At 41.2% G+C, this 16,939-nt stretch overlaps 3 protein-coding genes across 3 annotated transcripts; 1 reads left to right on the top strand and 2 right to left on the bottom strand.

Annotated features, from left to right (window-relative positions):
• The first annotated feature begins 1,148 nt into the window (after nt 1-1,148).
• Nucleotides 1,149-4,053, top strand: LOC106323520. Its single transcript, XM_013761629.1, has 3 exons — nt 1,149-2,187; nt 2,266-3,430; nt 3,549-4,053. The coding sequence occupies exons 1-3, from the start codon at nt 1,149-1,151 to the stop codon at nt 4,051-4,053; spliced, it is 2,709 nt and encodes a 902-aa protein (XP_013617083.1).
• A 2,603-nt stretch (nt 4,054-6,656) lies between these two features.
• On the bottom strand, nt 6,657-8,974 carry LOC106327781. The gene is made up of 3 exons (XM_013766028.1): nt 7,615-8,974; nt 7,273-7,522; nt 6,657-7,051 (listed from the first exon to the last, which is right to left on the bottom strand). Exons 1-3 carry the CDS (start codon nt 8,796-8,798, stop codon nt 6,875-6,877), a joined length of 1,611 nt encoding a protein of 536 aa, XP_013621482.1. The 5' UTR covers nt 8,799-8,974; the 3' UTR covers nt 6,657-6,874.
• Nucleotides 8,975-12,494: 3,520 nt separating this feature from the next.
• LOC106323519 lies at nt 12,495-12,977 on the bottom strand. The gene has a single exon (XM_013761628.1). It carries the CDS (start codon nt 12,975-12,977, stop codon nt 12,495-12,497), a length of 483 nt encoding a protein of 160 aa, XP_013617082.1.
• Nucleotides 12,978-16,939: the final 3,962 nt, after the last annotated feature.

The following is a 16,939-nucleotide window of genomic DNA, read 5'->3' as shown; positions in this document are numbered from 1 at the left end:
CATAAATATATATTTATAAATATCAACTGAAGTTGAATTAGAAGTATGTTTAGTAAGATATTCTTAAATATGTATAATATTTTTTAGGGTATGAATGGTGACCAGAGAATGGCGAGGAATAATGCATTCTCTAATGTTCCTAAAAATATCATCATTCACAAGGAATAAATTTTTCTTCTCATTCTCTACCATTCTTTTTTTTTAAAGAAATAAAGAACAAAAATATTCCTTGTTAAATTTGAGAAGGAACAACCATTCCTTTTCATTCCTGCAATTTTATTCCTTTACGTTCTTTTTCTATTAGTTCCTCTTGTTTCTAGAATGGTCACCAGTCGAACCCTTAGAATTTTCGGAATACCTTCCTAAATTCAGTATCTATATTTTATAAAGATACTATACGTACAAGAGTCTAAATAAATTTTCGAAAGATGTGAACCATAAAGTTTATGTGGATTTAATCTTTAAACAATACAGTGATCCTCTTAATTGAGAGAATATCTTGAAAGTTAATTTGATCATACAGGTGAAATCATGTCAGCCACAATTTTTTGAGATTTATCATTGTTACTACAATGGCCTAGGAAAGCAAACCAAATTTTCGTATGAAGTATACGATTTTAACTCTGGTTTATGGAGGAAGTGATGCACTCTACACGATGTATAGAAAGTGTTGACCATAGAGTTTCTCTCAAATGAAACGCTTACTGATGGGCTACAGAAAGGAACTGATACGTGGGACACAATCCATCCTCCTCTTATGTTTCAGTACAAGCGCAAAGCCCACAAAGTCTGAGCGGAGCGACTGACATTTGGCCCAGAAGTGTTAGAATGGATGGGCAGGTTCTAGAAGAAGAATAAGGAGCTGATGACCTGTACAAACGGTTACGAGCTGCACATGGGGTGTCGTCTCATGCGTAAGCAAGTTGCGTGGGGTAGTGGCTTATAAATAAGGAATAAGGTTGTTAGAGAAGATTATCAAGTTGTTTGATCATCTTTTGCATGGGAAGAGAGAGAAACTCCTAATAAAAACTCACTTTGTAATCGTTTTGATCAATAACAACGTACTCTTTTCTTTGATTCCATTGTTCTTTTATCTTTGATACCTAAAACGTATCAATTTGGTATCAGAGCCTTGCGATCCGAGGGAAATGGCACCAAAAAAATTCGATCTGAAGGTGAATATAGAGCAGATCCAACAGCAGATGAGCAAACTCGTAGTGACGGAGATGGAGCAGACTCGAGGACGGGTTGACTCCATCGAACAGACACTACAGACGATGCAGACCCAGATGACCAACGTGTTTGGCCGTTGGGAGGCGAAGATAAAGGAGAAGGAAGACGCGAAGCAGAGGTTACTCGAGAAGGCTCGCGGGAAGCAGATCGTGGGTGACGATGAACGCACGGAGGGTTCGATCGCGCGAAAGGGTGATCCAGAGACCGGCGAGCTGAGTCAGTTGGTGGATCAGTCGCCGATCACCGCGCGAGAGGAGCGTTCTGAAAACCGACGATCCTCGCGTCGCAGATCTGAGTACTCGGAGGGAACGTACGGAGGGCAAGATCGATCGCTAACTCGGAGGTTGGAGTTACCCGTGTTCGAAGGCGAAAGAGCGGATATTTGGGTACTGAAGGTGGAGCAGTACTTTGAGGTGGCGGAATACTCGGAGGAGGAGAAGCTGCGTCACGTCAGAACTTGTTTTGACGGTGACACCTTGTTGTGGTATAGTTGGGAGCGAGAACGAAACCCTTTTCGGAGTTGGAGTCAGATGAAGCTCCGGGTGTTAGAACAATACTCCACCAACCGAGACACATCGGCGGGGGAAAGGTTGTTGACACTCCGGCAGACTGGATCTGTTCGAGATTACTGTCGCGATTTCAAAAACTTAGCCATGAACGCCCCGGAGTTGAGCGAAGAGGTGTTGGAGCTGGCATTTATGGTGGGATTGAAGTCGAAGATTCGAGCTGGAGTGAAGATATTTGAGCCACGGGGGCTCCAGAAGATGATGGAGATGGCCAAGAAGGTGGAGGACTGGTCCGCCGAGGAGGAACCGGCAACGGGTAAGGGTAGCAAACCCAATAACGGGGGCCAATCTGGTGTCACGATGAAGCCCAGTTATGGAGGTTTTGGCCCAAATAAGCCCAAGCCCATTCCGGCCCAGACAAACCCTAATGCGAAAGGGTCTGGAAAGGGTACGACGACTCACGGGAGATTGAAACCGCCTTTCTGACGCTTAACACCGGAGGAGGTGGAGAAATGGATCACTGAAGGTCTCTGTTTCAAGTGCGATGAGAAGTTTCATCGCAATCATCTTTGCGCGAAACCAGAGCTCACTGTTTTGGTGACTCACGCGAATGGAACAGAAACGGAGTTGACTGAGGAGCCGCGCGAGTTGGTAGAGGAGGTGGTTGAGGACGAAGTCGAGGCGGTAGTGGCGGAGGTGTCGATCAATTCGGTGGTGGGCTTGACCTCTCCGCGCACAATGAAGTTACGAGGGAGTATTGGTGATGAAACGGTGGTGGTGCTTATCGATAGTGGCGCTTCCCACAACTTCCTCTCAGAGAAGTTAGTGGCGAAGTTGGGGCTGTCCACTAACGATACATCACGCTACGAAGTGTTGGTAGCTGGAGGAATGAAGGTTCATGGGCGTGGTATTATCGAAGGGGTGGAGCTGAAACTACCTACTTGCGACATTGAGACGAGTTTCTTGCCATTGGAGCTTGGCATCTCCGACATCATTTTGGGGCTACAATGGCTTGATACTTTGGGGGAGATGCGGGTTAACTGGAAGTTGCAGCAAATGAAGGTTTGGTTGGATGAGAGGTGGGTTCTCATACAAGGGGAATTTGATCTCCACTCCGCCAATGTCTCGCTTAAATCTCTGTGGAAGGCAATTGGGAAGGAGGGAGAAGGTATGATAGTGGAGTTTGGGGGACTACAGAAGGACGAGATCGCCTTGTCAGTACAACTTCAGGGGCCTATGGAGGACCTGTTGTCTCAGTACTCACGGGTCTTTGAAGAACCGACGGGGTTACCTCCTTCACGAGGGAAGGAGCATGGCATTGTGCTCGAGGAGGGAGCAAAACCTGTCAGCGTCAGGCCCTTTCGCTACCCTCAGATACAAAAGGCGGAGATCGAGAAGCAAATTGGGTCAATGTTGGCTGCGGGAATCATTCAAGAGAGTGGGAGTCCCTTCTCAAGTCCGGTGTTGCTAGTAAAGAAGAAAGATGGCAGCTGGAGATTCTGTGTTGATTATCGAACATTGAACCGAGTCACCGTGGCAGACAAGTTTCTGATTCCCATGATAGACCAACTCTTGGATGAACTTCACGGAGCACAAGTCTTTTCTAAACTCGACCTATGTTCCAGTTATCATCAGATCTTGGTGAAGAAGGAGGATCTTTCTGCACTCACGACGGGCATTACGAGTTCCTTGTAATGCCTTTTGGTCTCTCCAATGCGCCAGCCACATTCCAGTCGCTCATGAACCAAGTGTTTCGTCCTTTCTTGCGGCGGTTCGTCTTGGTGTTTTTGACGACATCTTGGTCAATAGCAAGACGGAAGAGGAGCAGGCGTTACGCGTGTTGGCTGAGCAGAAGTTGTATGCTAACCGCAAGAAGTGCCAATTTGGCAGTAGACAAGTGGAGTATTTGGGGCACGTCATCTCAGGCTCAGGCGTTGCAGTAGATGGCGAGAAGGTGCGAGCGATGCTGGACTGGCCTGAGCCTAGAACGGTCAAGGAGCTACGGGGTTTCCTTGGTCTTACTGGTTATTACCGTAAGTTCGTTAAACACTACGAGAGTATAGCCAGACCACTTACATGGTTGCTGCAAAAGGATCAATTCTTGTGGAGTAAGGAGGCCACTGCCGCATTTCAATCCTTGCAGACAGCTATGACGACCGTTCCGGTGCTAGCCATGCCGGATTTTGATGTGCAGTTTGTGGTTGAATCAGACGCATCGGGAATAGGGTTGGGAGTGGTGCTGATGCAGAACCAACGACCCATCGCATACTTCAGTCAAGCACTCACTAACAGACAACGCCTCAAATCAGTTTAGGAGCGCGAGTTGATGGCCATTGTCTTTGCGATCCAGAAATGGCGTCACTACCTCTTGGGGTGTAAATTTGTGGTTCAGACTGATCAAAAGAGCCTGTGTTTTCTCATGGAGCAGAGAGAAGTGAATCTTGAGTATCAACGCTGGCTTACTAAGCTTTTGGGTTTTCGACATTGTCTACAAACCGAGACTAGACAACAAGGCAGCTGATGCTCTCTCTCGAAAGGTTGAAGTGAAAGAGTTATACGCTGTCTCTGTATCTACCGCGTTGCAATTGGAAGAAATTTCCAGTGAAGTTGATAAGGATCCGGAGTTGCAGGAGATCATTCACGTGTGGAAACAAGATCCTCAATCACAGCCAGAGTTCTCAGTGGTACAAGGGAGGTTGCTGAGAAACGGAAAGTTAGTAATTCCAAAAGGATCTTCGTTAGTGGGTGTTATCATGCGAGAGTATCATGACGGTAAGATGGGAGGTCATGGTGGAGTGGTTAAAACACAGAAGAGGATTGCAGAGTTATTTTATTGGGTGGGTATGATGACTGATATTCGGAGGTTCATCGCTTCTTGTCAAATCTGCAAACGACAGAAGTATTCAACCTTAGCTCCGGGAGGGTTGATGCAACCTTTACGTATTCCGGAGAAGGTGTGGGAGGACATCTCGATGGACTTTGTCGAAGGCCTTCCACGATCGAAGGGAGTGAACTCGGTGCTGGTGGTTGTGGACAGGTTGACTAAGTACAGCCACTTTGTGGGGCTCAGTCACCCTTATACTGCTACGGATGTTGCGGTGATTTTCATACAGGAGATCTTCAAGCTCCACGGGTTCCCTCGTACTATTGTATCTGACAGAGATAAGGTCTTTACAAGCCTCTTTTGGAAGGATTTGTTCCGCTTGTCAGGAACGCGTCTCTGCTTTAGTACCGCCTATCATCCTCAATCTGATGGCCAAACGGAGGTGACTAATCGCGGCATGGAGACCTATTTGAGGTGCTTTGCGAGTGAGAAGCCCAAGACATGGGCGTCGTATTTAGCTTGGGCAGAACTCAGCTACAATTCATCATATCACTCTACGCTGAAGATGACCCCATTTCGTGCTCTCTACGGGCGCGATCCACCCTCGCTTATCAAGTATGAAAATGGGTCGACTGTCAACGCTGAACTGGAGAATCAGTTAAAAGACAGAGATGCCATTTTACACTTGCTAAAGGAGCACTTGCACCATGCACAGCAGGTTATGAAACAGAGGGCCGACAAGAGTCGTAGAGAGATTGAGTTTAACGTGGGGGAGTTGGTGTATGTCAAGCTTCGCCCGTACAGACAGAAGCCGTTGGCAAGGAGGTTGAATGAGAAACTGTGTGCACGATTCTACGGACAGTTTGAGATTGAGGCTCGCATTGGTAAGGTGGCCTATCGCCTCAAGTTACCAGAGGACTCTAAGATCCATGCCACTTTTCACATCTCGCAGTTGAAAAAATCAGTGGGGGAACCTGAGGATTTCATTCCGATCCCACCACAACTTACAAGTGAAGGTGAGATGTTGGTGGAACCTGAGCGCGTCTTGTCGAATCGAACTAACACCAGTTCAGGTCAAGAAGAGCTTCTGATCAAATGGAAGGGGCTACCTCAACATGAGAGTACTTGGGAGTGGAAGTCAGTGATCAAGGAGCGTTTTGACCTTGAGGACAAGGTCAATTTCGATGAGGCGGGTATTGATATGTGGGACACAATCCATCCTCCTCTTATGTTTCAGTACAAGCGCAAGGCCTACAAGGCCTGAGCGGAGCGACTGACATTTGGCCCAGAAGTGTTGGAATGGATGGGCAGGTTCTAGAAGAAGAATAAGGAGCTGATGACCTGTACAAACGGTTACGAGCTGCACATGGGGTGTCGTCTAAGCAAGTTGTTTGATCTTTTTTTGCATGGAGAGAGAGAAACTCCTGAAAAAAACTCACTTTGTACTCGTTTTGATCAATAACAACGTACTCTTTTCTTTGATTCCATTGTTCTCTTACAATTGATACCTAAAACGTATCAGGAACTCAGTCGAAGGATGCAATGATCTGGTTCTGCGTCTGCCGTCCAGATACTTGGATGGCTTGTGACTCTATCTGATGTTAAAGAAGTGAAGCTTGCGGCTTTATAACGACAGAACGAGGTATATGGATGTTTGTTTGACATATGGATATATGGTTCATCTGACATATGGACATGACAACATTGACAAGAGTCGCACCCTATAGGCTATATTATAACTGTTTAAGAAGTGTGGGAAAAAAATGTATAGTTTTTTCTCTAGTTTGGGTAAACTATGTTTGCTTTTAGTTAGGTTCGTTTGATTTAAGGATGCTATGGTTAAATTTCGACTAAGGTCATTTGGTTCAGATTCCGTCTAAACTAAATTCGGTTTAGATACCAACAGTCCTCATACAAGTTACAAAATCAAAAGCAAAAGTGAACACTCTAAATGTTGAAACGATGATCTAAGGAAAAATTCTCCAGTAGTAAAGGCAGCGGTGGAAAAGAACAATTTTATAGTGACTCAAGTCTTTAAAATGCAAATTTCAAACTTTTATTGCTTGAAGAGAGACAAAAACGATACATTTGGATTGAGACAACTTTATGTAATATGTATCACTTGTCGAGAAACCGAGGCTCTTTCTTCTATCGATTCACACTGTTATCTCCACACCATCATGGAAAAAAATAAAAATGGAAAAAAGTATCCAAAATCGGATTTCTCTAACTAAATACGACTCGACTAGAATAAGAGAACAATGGAATGTGGGAATAAAACAAGTTCGTAAGAAAAAAATGTAGGCTTTACTTATTCATCTTCTGCTATGAAGTTTGGTTCTTCCCCTCGACATAGGTACTCATCGCACATAGAAGACGTCCCCCAATCTTTCCTTAGCCTCAAGATATCCTCCGTGAACGTCGATCCAGAGGCTCCAATGAAGACGCTGGACATGGCACATATCGTTTTATCCAGCATTGCATCCACCTACGCATTTACAATAAAAAAATTACCGGTCTATGACTACTGAAGATGGTAACATGCAAAGTTTGATACATCATTAGGCATTGTCTAGTCTTCTATAATAAACATTTTAGTTCACTTACCAAATTCAGACCGCACAGAACCAAGTTTAAAGCGAACAGCATTTCAAGAGTTATGGTTTTTTTTTAACCGTAGACAAATTGTAGAAACAGTGAGATTCATACCTGAGAATCATCCTCTATACCATGCCGATATAACAAAGCGTCCCATTTCTCAGCTGAATTACGCGGTGGACGTTTGACAAGTGGGACAATTTTTCCATCGACCACAACAAGTGACTGAAGGAGACTTGTTTCACTTTCTGCAGCATCTGTTGAAAGATAGATTACTGCACCGTTGGATCTTTCGACCATCCTAGCAATACACTCCGCAGCTTGTGGAATCGGATAGAAGCAACTCGGAGCTTTTGCATTGCTGCGAATGAAATATATTTTTTTACAATTTTAAATATGACTACAAGTCTAACCTGCAATGCCCCCTTATAAGCAAAGATGAAAAAGCCATACCAAAATTTGAGGAACCCATGTCGACGGAAATGAAGCGCGATGAAATTGTTTCCCAAGAAGGTCTGTATGAATCGCTGTGCGGTCAGCAAAATAAGCTTATTGGGTTCAATCAACGTCTTGCACTTGTGGTTAATAGGTCCACCTGGCTGCATCACCCAATCCTGCTCCATATCGGCATAGAAAACATCCCCAATTGCGATCACATCATCATCAGACTTGAAACTTCTCCGCACCTCATCCACACTCCTCTTGCTAGGTTTCTTTATATCTTCGCTCCAAGGAGACTCGAGCTTCCGCTCGATTGAAACCCCCAAACCTTTCAGCTTCTTGATATGCTCATCATCTACATAGCAAAGCTGCGGCGATGAGAAGTAACAAATGAAACGGTCGATACGAGGAGGACGACTCTTTTTAAACTGATCGAAAGAAACGACAACGTTTCTTCCCAAGCAAGTATTAATCCGCTCAATGTCAATCACTCTGTCGTACTGGTAATCAAACTTGGAGCTGGGGATCACAAGAACCCGATCCAGCAACGCGGCGAAGAACATGTGCTTCTCTAGGCAAATCAAGTGGTTGCTCATTTGTCCCGAAAGGCATATAGCGAACAGAAACTTGTCCGATCTCGGTTTCCACTCTACTGTTTTCCGATCTGACAACTTCTGATCCACCTTCACGCATCTCTCGTACAAGTTAGCCACCGATCCGGAGTAGTTCCCGGTTTTGTGTGGCGACAGAAGCGCCTCTTGGATCTCCTTATTCAGTGAGATCTGCTTCGCGACGGCGACTCTCACAGAAGAGTTCGCACTCGTCGTACCGTTCCAGATAGAGAGAAGCTCGACCTGTTGCTGCCTGAGGAGATAGAGCGCGCGGAGCTCGGATTCTTTGACGCGACTCGAGAGCGGATCTACCTTGAAACTGGAGAATTGCTGACGGAGATTAGTGAATAAGAAGATGAGACCGATCGAGATGGTTAGCGAGACGGCGGCGAGGAGGTAACGCTTGTTGAGCGAGATCTTCCTCCGCGACAGAATGTCTTCGATCTGGAAAGATGATCCGCCGTTTGTGGCGGAGGAGGAGGAGGAGGAGGATGGCGGATCTTCTAGGTGGCGGCTGCGAGTGTCGTTCTGAGGGATCAAATGCTGGTGGTCTTCTTCGTCGTCGTCTGAGGAGTTACGCTCCATTGCAGATAGAATGATGTCGTGAGATTCTGCTCCTTGCTTTCAGGAGAAATCAACTACATTGAGTAACGAAGTAGTGAGATTGGAACGTGAAGGAGAAGAAATAATAATTTCGTCGGTCGACTGTGGCCAGTGGGTGGGTGGAGGAGAACGACTCAGTACCGGGTTTTATTCTGTATTAATGTTTGATTAGATGATTGATCAAACCGATTTGATGATTGACATGTTTGACTTGTACTGCTCATTGTAAATTTTGTAATCTTACTCTTTTGAAATAGAGTGTGACTAAATGGGGATTGACCTATAGGGATAGAATGGAGATTAAACAATTTGGACTGCAAAGCTATCGCAAAAACCTTTCGGCTCTCCATGCTAAGATGGAAAGATTACTATGGAATTTATAGATTACTATCTTCCAAACATAAATATATGGCTAAAATTTGATGGAAATGACTGCTAACTTAGTTGTCGGGCCGGTCTTTTCCTCCAAACTAGTTCATTCCGGATTATACGAGAAGGTTTCTCTGGATTTAGCATTGCTCATATCCCCATGGCTAGGAATCTGGTGAATGACATCAGTTATTTATCATTGCTCATTGCTAGGTTTCCTCCGAATTAATTCATTAAATTTTCATTTTCTTAAACCAGTTAAAAAGACAGGTGAATGACATCAGTTATTTGGGTTTCTAAATAGGTTCTCAAAGGATCTGGTGAATGATTGTTGTGAAATTTCACAGGCGTATCCAAATTTGAGTAAAATACCTTTGCTAGATGCAACATGATTATTAGCTTTCTGATCGGGAGATCTTTGAATTTGTTTTTGAGAAATTTGGTTATTGGTTCCTATAACTGGTGAATAATGAAATTCTTTGGCTATATCCAGAGAAATCCATCTAGGATAGATTTTCAACTTCATCATAAGCCTAATATGAGAGGGATCTATTTTGCTTGCAAATCTTATCAAAGAAATGGAACATTTTACACCTTAGTATCTTGTCTAATTAGATCATGCATACTAACTCGTGTAAGAAAATAAGTATAGTGCACACTCTTCAATCGATGGTATTTTTTGTCGTAGTGTATGTAACTTTAGGAACATTAATTTATCATAGTTGAGAGGTAAGAATGTTTAAGGTTTTGCGAAACTTTAAAATGTTTTAGATGTTCCTATCCATGTGTGTATCACAAAGGTTGTAACGAAGAACGTAGAGACTAATTGGAGGAAACATTATTACACTAGTAAAAAATATTGCCATGTTAAATCGTTAAAAGCTAAAAACAAGGGATAGAAAACTCTTAGAACTACAATGAATAACTCTACCATAAATGAGTGAAGTCATGTAAAGCAATATGCCAGTCATGTAAAAGCTATTCGAATAAGAGACAAGTCCAATGAGATTATGAAGAAGGAAAAATGATATCGATGACTGTGCTTACATTCATTTATAGAAAATCTGATTTTCTATAACTGTCGAAAATCGACCATGGTCATTCTGCAGCAACAAAAAAATTGATTCATAAGAAATCGTAGATGAATAACAACCAAAGAGCTTAAGTAATTCCATGTAGTGATTATGTCCTTACTGAACCATAAAACTTTAAAACAAATAAAAGTATACTATTAGCCAGCTATTATAATTTAGTATAAATATTAATGTCCTTGCTTATGCAAGGGTGAATCACCTAATTATGTATAGGGAAAATTTCTGAAAAATACCCAGACTAATTTTTCTTTGCTAAATAAATACACGAACTTTTTAGGCTTCCCAAAAAATACACAGACTAATTATGGTTGTTCCAAAAATACATGAACTTTTGAATTGTGCAGGTTTCACACCTCAATTTTGACGGCGTTAACTCTGATTAACAGAAGATTAAGACAACGTTAAAGAGTTAACTGAACACGTGCCTAATCAGTGAAAGCTCGGTTAACTCCTAAAATTCCAAATCGAAAGAAAAACAAACCCTAATTCCATTTAGCCCCAAATTGAATTTGTTCCAGATTCTCTTCTTCTCTAAACCTTGTTCTTCTTCTTCATGTCGCTTTGAAGTCTTCGATTTCCATGTTCTATAAGAGACGAAAAAGATGAGGTAATTTCTCTTCGATTTAATAATCCGAGTTTGTGTTTTTATTCTTCTTCATGTTCTGAGTTTCTAAATCCTAATCTTCGGTTTGATTGTAGTGATCTAGGGTTGATGAAGGTTAGGCTACACTATGGAGGCGTTATGGAGCGTAAAGATAACAACTTTTTCTACCGGGGAGGATTAGTGAATAAAGACATTGCTATCGATCCAGACTACATGACATGGTCTATGTTTGAAGGATTCTGTGAAGACAATGGGTCAAACGGTGTGGTGAAACATGTCTGGTACGAGCTTCCACAAGAATCTATCGATTTGGTGAAAGTGATATCCGAAGTCACTTCAGATGCTTCTATTAATCAGATGTGTTGTGAAGCTATGAAAGTAGGAAGCGTTGATATGTACATTGAGCAGAGTGTTGGTGAGAAGGTTGATGATCAAGTACCAAAGGTTGGGGAAGAAAACAGAGGTGAAGAAGACATGGGTGAAGAAGATGCCGGTGAAGAAGACAAAGGTGATGAAGACAGCTATGAAGAAGACAAAGACGATGAAGGTCAGAACAATGGAGAATCGTCAAATGCTCGTGATGAGGGTGAGGAAGAAATCATCAAAGAAGCAGGAGATGATATTCCATTTCAGTCACTCTTTGGGGATATCAGTGATGAGGAGGAAGTTAGAGGTGGCAGTAGTGATGAAGTTAGAGGTGGTGCTAGTGAAGAAATTAGAGGTGGAGCTGAGGATGATGAAGACGAATCCGAGAGGCAATTAAAAGATGATGAACATCCGGCTCCTGCTGTTGACACTGATGATGAATGGGAAGACTTCAATCGACAAGAAAAAGCAATTTCGGGAACTACATACAGCAACGAGAAGCCTCCTTACTTGTGGTTAATGCAGACATTCAAGAGTGGAGAAGAGTTCAAAGACCAGCTGTTGCGCTACGTTCTGAAGACAAATTATGATGTGAAGCTTTGCAGATGGGAGAAAACAAAGTTGGGAGCCATTTGTACAAAAGAAAGATGCGAATGGAAGATTTATTGCTCAGTTGAGAAGCCAAAGGGGAAGTGGATGGTGAAGTCTTATGTGGATAAAGATAACCATCTCAAGAGCAGCAAAGCAAGGATGTTGAAGCAGGGTACAATTGCAAGGCTATATAAAGATGAAGCAAGAAGAAGGCCTGGTATTAAGTGGACTGACATCAAGGATGAGATAATGATGAGGTACAATCTCTCTGGTTGCTATATTGCTCCCTTCTCTGGTCGTGTATTTGATGTATGGGGGCCTGGTCCACAAGGTTCTCAAGAACAACCACCTCAAGACTCTTAGGATTTATCTCTTTCTTTATCTTCTTGTCTCACTTCTCTAAAACTTTGTAGGATGATGTTATTTTGGTTGGATGTTTTCTTAGACTTCATAACTTTCTGTCACGATTTTAAGATTAGTATGCTTTATTGATAAGAAATTTGACAGGAAGAAGACATAACATATAACAACAATCCACATACATTGATGAAAATTATGCAACTACAACAATCACAAACGAGCACACACCCATCGAAACGTACAAACCAAGACACAAACACAATGAAACATGAAAACATAAGACACAAAGCATAACTACTTCTTCAACATGGCAAAGACGATGATGATTGTGATAACAATGAAGCCTCCCCATGAAAGAACAAGAAATTGCCTTAGCAATTTCTCCTTTTCAGCCGATGTTATAAGCGCAATTTCTAGTTTTTTCTTCTCCTCTGCGAGTCTGTCCCCTTCCTCCAACAATAATGCATTTGAATCTTCAATTGTGGCTTGTTGAGAAGTTGTCCAAGGTGACTGTTTAAGGACTTTGATTTCTTCTCTCAGACGATCCATCACATCTCGCGCCTCCAGTAAACTTTGTTTCTGCCAAGCATTTTGCTCCTCTAAATCAATCCAAGCCACGAACCCATGAGGATTACACAACCAAAACCTTCGACCCCGATTATCATTTGTCCACGCTTTTGCCATACTCGTTCGTCTCTTGCAGTGGCATAAAGGACCTTTGTTCTTCTTCTTAGAAGATGAGATTGCACCTGAACTCGAGCCTTCACTCTTACCCATCTCTTTCGATTTGTTCTGGAGATTTCTCAGATAAAAAGAGAAGAGAGAAAATTAGGGTTTGTTCGTAATCGATTTGGGGATTTTATGAAGCCAACGAGTTTTTTACGGCTTCCGCACGTGTTCAGTTAACTGTTTAACGTCGTCTTAATCTTCTGTTAATCAGAGTTAACGCCGTCAAAATCGAGGTGTGAAACTTCCGAAATTTAAAAGTTCATGTATTTTTGGAACAACCATAATTAGTTTGGGTATTTTTCAGGAATTTTCCCTTATCTATATGGGGAAAAAAATGAAATTAGCATAGAGACAAAACACAACAGTTGATGTTACCTCCAACTTTCCCCTACTAATATTGATATACAATAAACATATAATTTTCATGGCTGATACAACGTGTATACATGTGCTTGTTTGAATATGAGGATTCTGCTTAGTAAACGTTCCATAAATTACTAAATTAAGATGAAAAATTAAATATCCCAGCATTTGAAAAAAAACTTCACGTGATCAGATCTCAAAAAGTCTCACGAACAATACAAAGCAAACAACCTTTACAACTTGTCTTTCTCTTAAATTATATAAAACATCTCTACTCAAAAATTCCTCATAAAAAATTGACCAAAAATAGAAATTACCAATGAAGAGATTACATCCATCAAGATCGGTCTCAGTAGCTCTGCTTCTGATTTTGCTAGCTTTCTTTAGCAGCAAGTTTCACACAGAGGGACACATAGATTTGCGGATAAGCATGGAGAAATCTATTGGAGGTAGCTTACGAAGAATCCCAAGAAGTCGATACAGTCCTATACAGAACAAGTAAGTGAAATCAAAACACTACACAATCAAAATTTCATTCGATATTTATCCACACCCAAATCTCTTTTAGATGTATTTTGACATCAAGATTGTGTATTTCTGTACCAGGAGAGATCCAAGTAGGAAACAGAAGATCACTTCAAGAGAACCATAGATCTCTCTCTCTTTTAAGTTAGATCTTCTGAGGTTTTTTGTTTGTTTGGGTTGCAGAATAGTATGCATACACTTGTTTGTGAATGCCGCAGTGTAGAGTTTGATACATTTACTGTTTTAACTAGTTTACTCTGCCACTGTTTTTGAGTCAGGACTCATTGTTTAATGTTTAGACCTCTAAGTAGTGTTTACTGGGATTTGTAGATTCTGAAACATCTTCGAGTTTCTATTTATTTACTTGAATTCAATATGAATTTTTAAATATCCATGGTATATGTATTTCTTTTTCCTTTTATTTTAGAAAATTTCAAGGATTTGAGTGGAATGTTTATTGCATATTCTGTAAAAATCCTGGAGCAAGTTTAGCTACTCATCACTAGAATAACTGAATTCACATACCGATCAAACAAATAATTTTTTAATCTTTGTTTAACATTTACGTGTACTTCAGGATCCACTTCTAAAATCGCCTAAAATGGGAAATTTAAATACAGCAGTAACAAACTAAAACTCCATCGAAGCTAGAAGGTTTACTCTTTTTCATTGACAAAAATGCTTGGCTATAAACAAATACTTGGACAGATTTTAATAGATACCCCATCATGGACTCGAGATACTTTATGTCTCTCTACATTATCAAAATCTGTTTTTAGTTTTGTAAATTGGTAAATCAGATTCTCATTTTTTTGCCTTGTCTTTCACCCCGACACAAGTTGCAAGAAGAGTTGAAGTCCAAGATGATTTGTGTCGCTGGGATAATCCATTGTCTTCTTCGTCATGATTGTTCTTACTGTTTGTTCTTAGAATAATTAACTAGAAATTTGATTTTAGGATAACTGGAATAAAAAGAAAATGTGACTAATTTTCTGATCTGAATTCTACAGAGCAAGGTTTCTATACACAACGAGAGTTGTCCTAAATAACTTAGTGAACATATCTAAATGAATTTTAATGGATGTCTAGGAAAATTGGTCGCGCAATGAAAGTTGGCCTTCGAAGATGTAGACTTAGACAGTTCGTCGCGGCGAGAGTTTGACAACTGATAACTTAATTCGAATTCTAGGATTGAACTTAATAAACCCTTAGCAACAATTGATCTGAGTTTTGATTGCATGTTTGAGATCTCTGATTCTAGCATTTTTCCTATATGTCTACGAAGCGATATCTTTGTTCTGTTTGATTTACTGCTTTTTATTTCTTTTATAGCTTTACCAATAATTGTAAGTCTATTGTGTCATCCATGCTCCTTGTGAATTTGATCCCCAAGTATTGCAATTGACATTTTATTTGAGAGAGTGCTTTCGGGGTAATTTGAGCATATCATGTATCTACAACAAGCATTCTCCACGTTGATGAAATACATCATGAAGTTCAATCTGTCCAAGTGCTCCTTCGGAGTAAATTCCTAGAAATTTCTAGGGTACATAGTCACACATCGTGGTATCGATGCTAATTCAGAACAAATAAGAGAAATCCATGTGATCACTTCACCAAAGAGCCCAAAATAGGTTCATAAACTAACATTAAGAATGGAAGCCCTAAGTAGATTCATCTCACCACTATAAGACAAATCTCACGCGTTCTTCAAGCCCTCAAGAGGCCAAAATAATTCAACTGGGTTGAGAAGTGTGAAAACGGTTTCACTAAGTTAAAGGAGTACCTTACTATGCCTCCCCTGCTATCAAAACTCTATAATGGAGAAATATTGTTGCCCTATTTGGCGGTATCAGAGTATGCAGTGAGTGCCATCCTAGTGCGAGAAAAAGAAAATAGGCAATACCACATGTACTACGTCATGAGCAAATCATTCCTTGATGCAGAAAAATGATACAATCACCTTGAAAAGTTGGCTCTAGCCCTGGTCGTAGCATCAAGGAAACTACACTCCTATTTTCGGGCTCAACTTGTTTTCGTGGTAACATCTCTACCCTTTAAAGCAATACTCCACAAGCCAGAAGTATCATGCCGGTTGTCCAAATGGGCAGTATAACTCGGGAATATGCCATAATATTCAGACCCGCCACAACAATCAAGTCGCAAGTACTAGCCAACTTAAGTGCTGAATTCTCCTCAACTATTCTCCATGCAGTGGAGGAAGAGGTAAACATCCATAAAGATAATAATCAAGTAGGGGAATGGAAACTCCACCTAGACGGATCCAAAAACGTGAGAGGGGCATGAGTAGGCATCATACTCATCTTCCCATCAGAAGACACGTCATCAAGAGCCGTAAGATGCAACTCCAAGACAACCAATAATAAAAGCGAGTATAAGGCTTTAAAAGTTGGACTCACCCTAACTAGAAAAAATGGGAGTAGAAAACCTTCAGGTATACAACGACTTGCAACTAATTGCTAACCAAACGCAGAGAGAATATCTGGCAAAAGAAGCAGTATGGCTAGATATTTAGTGCTAGCCAAACACATGATCGACAAGTCCAGAGTTGCAAGCTAACACAAATCCTAAAGGAACAAAACTCCCAGGCCCGATGCCTTAGAAAATCTTGGCTTCGCCTTGGAAACTAAAAGTCAGCTAAGTATCTCCTTGTTCGTGCTTTAGTGGGAAGCAACGAATGAGTAATATTTACCATCAAGGAATTTCGAGGCTAGGATGATAGTGCTGTACGGATGAGTTTTGGAATGATAAATATTTATTCTATGGGCAAGGTTGATGGATGTGAAGGTTTAATGGGAGCAAGAAATATAAAAGGTAGTCAATCACCCTTGTATGCGCAATTTGAGGCCTTAATCTAAATGATGAAATGTATAAAAATTATGCGACAAATTCAAGTAAATTTAATTTTACAACATATCGTTCTCAGTTAGAAAATATGGTTTTGGAATAATATGTTCTTACAACTTATTTGAAAGAAATACAACAAATAAAAGAAAGTTTCAGAATGTCCATAATATCTTACAGTTGGCAGAAACAGAAGCAATCCTATGGAATGAAGCACAAGTGACAATGCCACAAATGGACACACAATTATCATCCAG

Source organism: Brassica oleracea, chromosome C2 (genome assembly GCF_000695525.1).
Source record: "Brassica oleracea var. oleracea cultivar TO1000 chromosome C2, BOL, whole genome shotgun sequence".
Taxonomy (NCBI): Eukaryota; Viridiplantae; Streptophyta; class Magnoliopsida; order Brassicales; family Brassicaceae; genus Brassica; species Brassica oleracea.
This window is presented reverse-complemented; position numbering and strand designations above follow the sequence as displayed.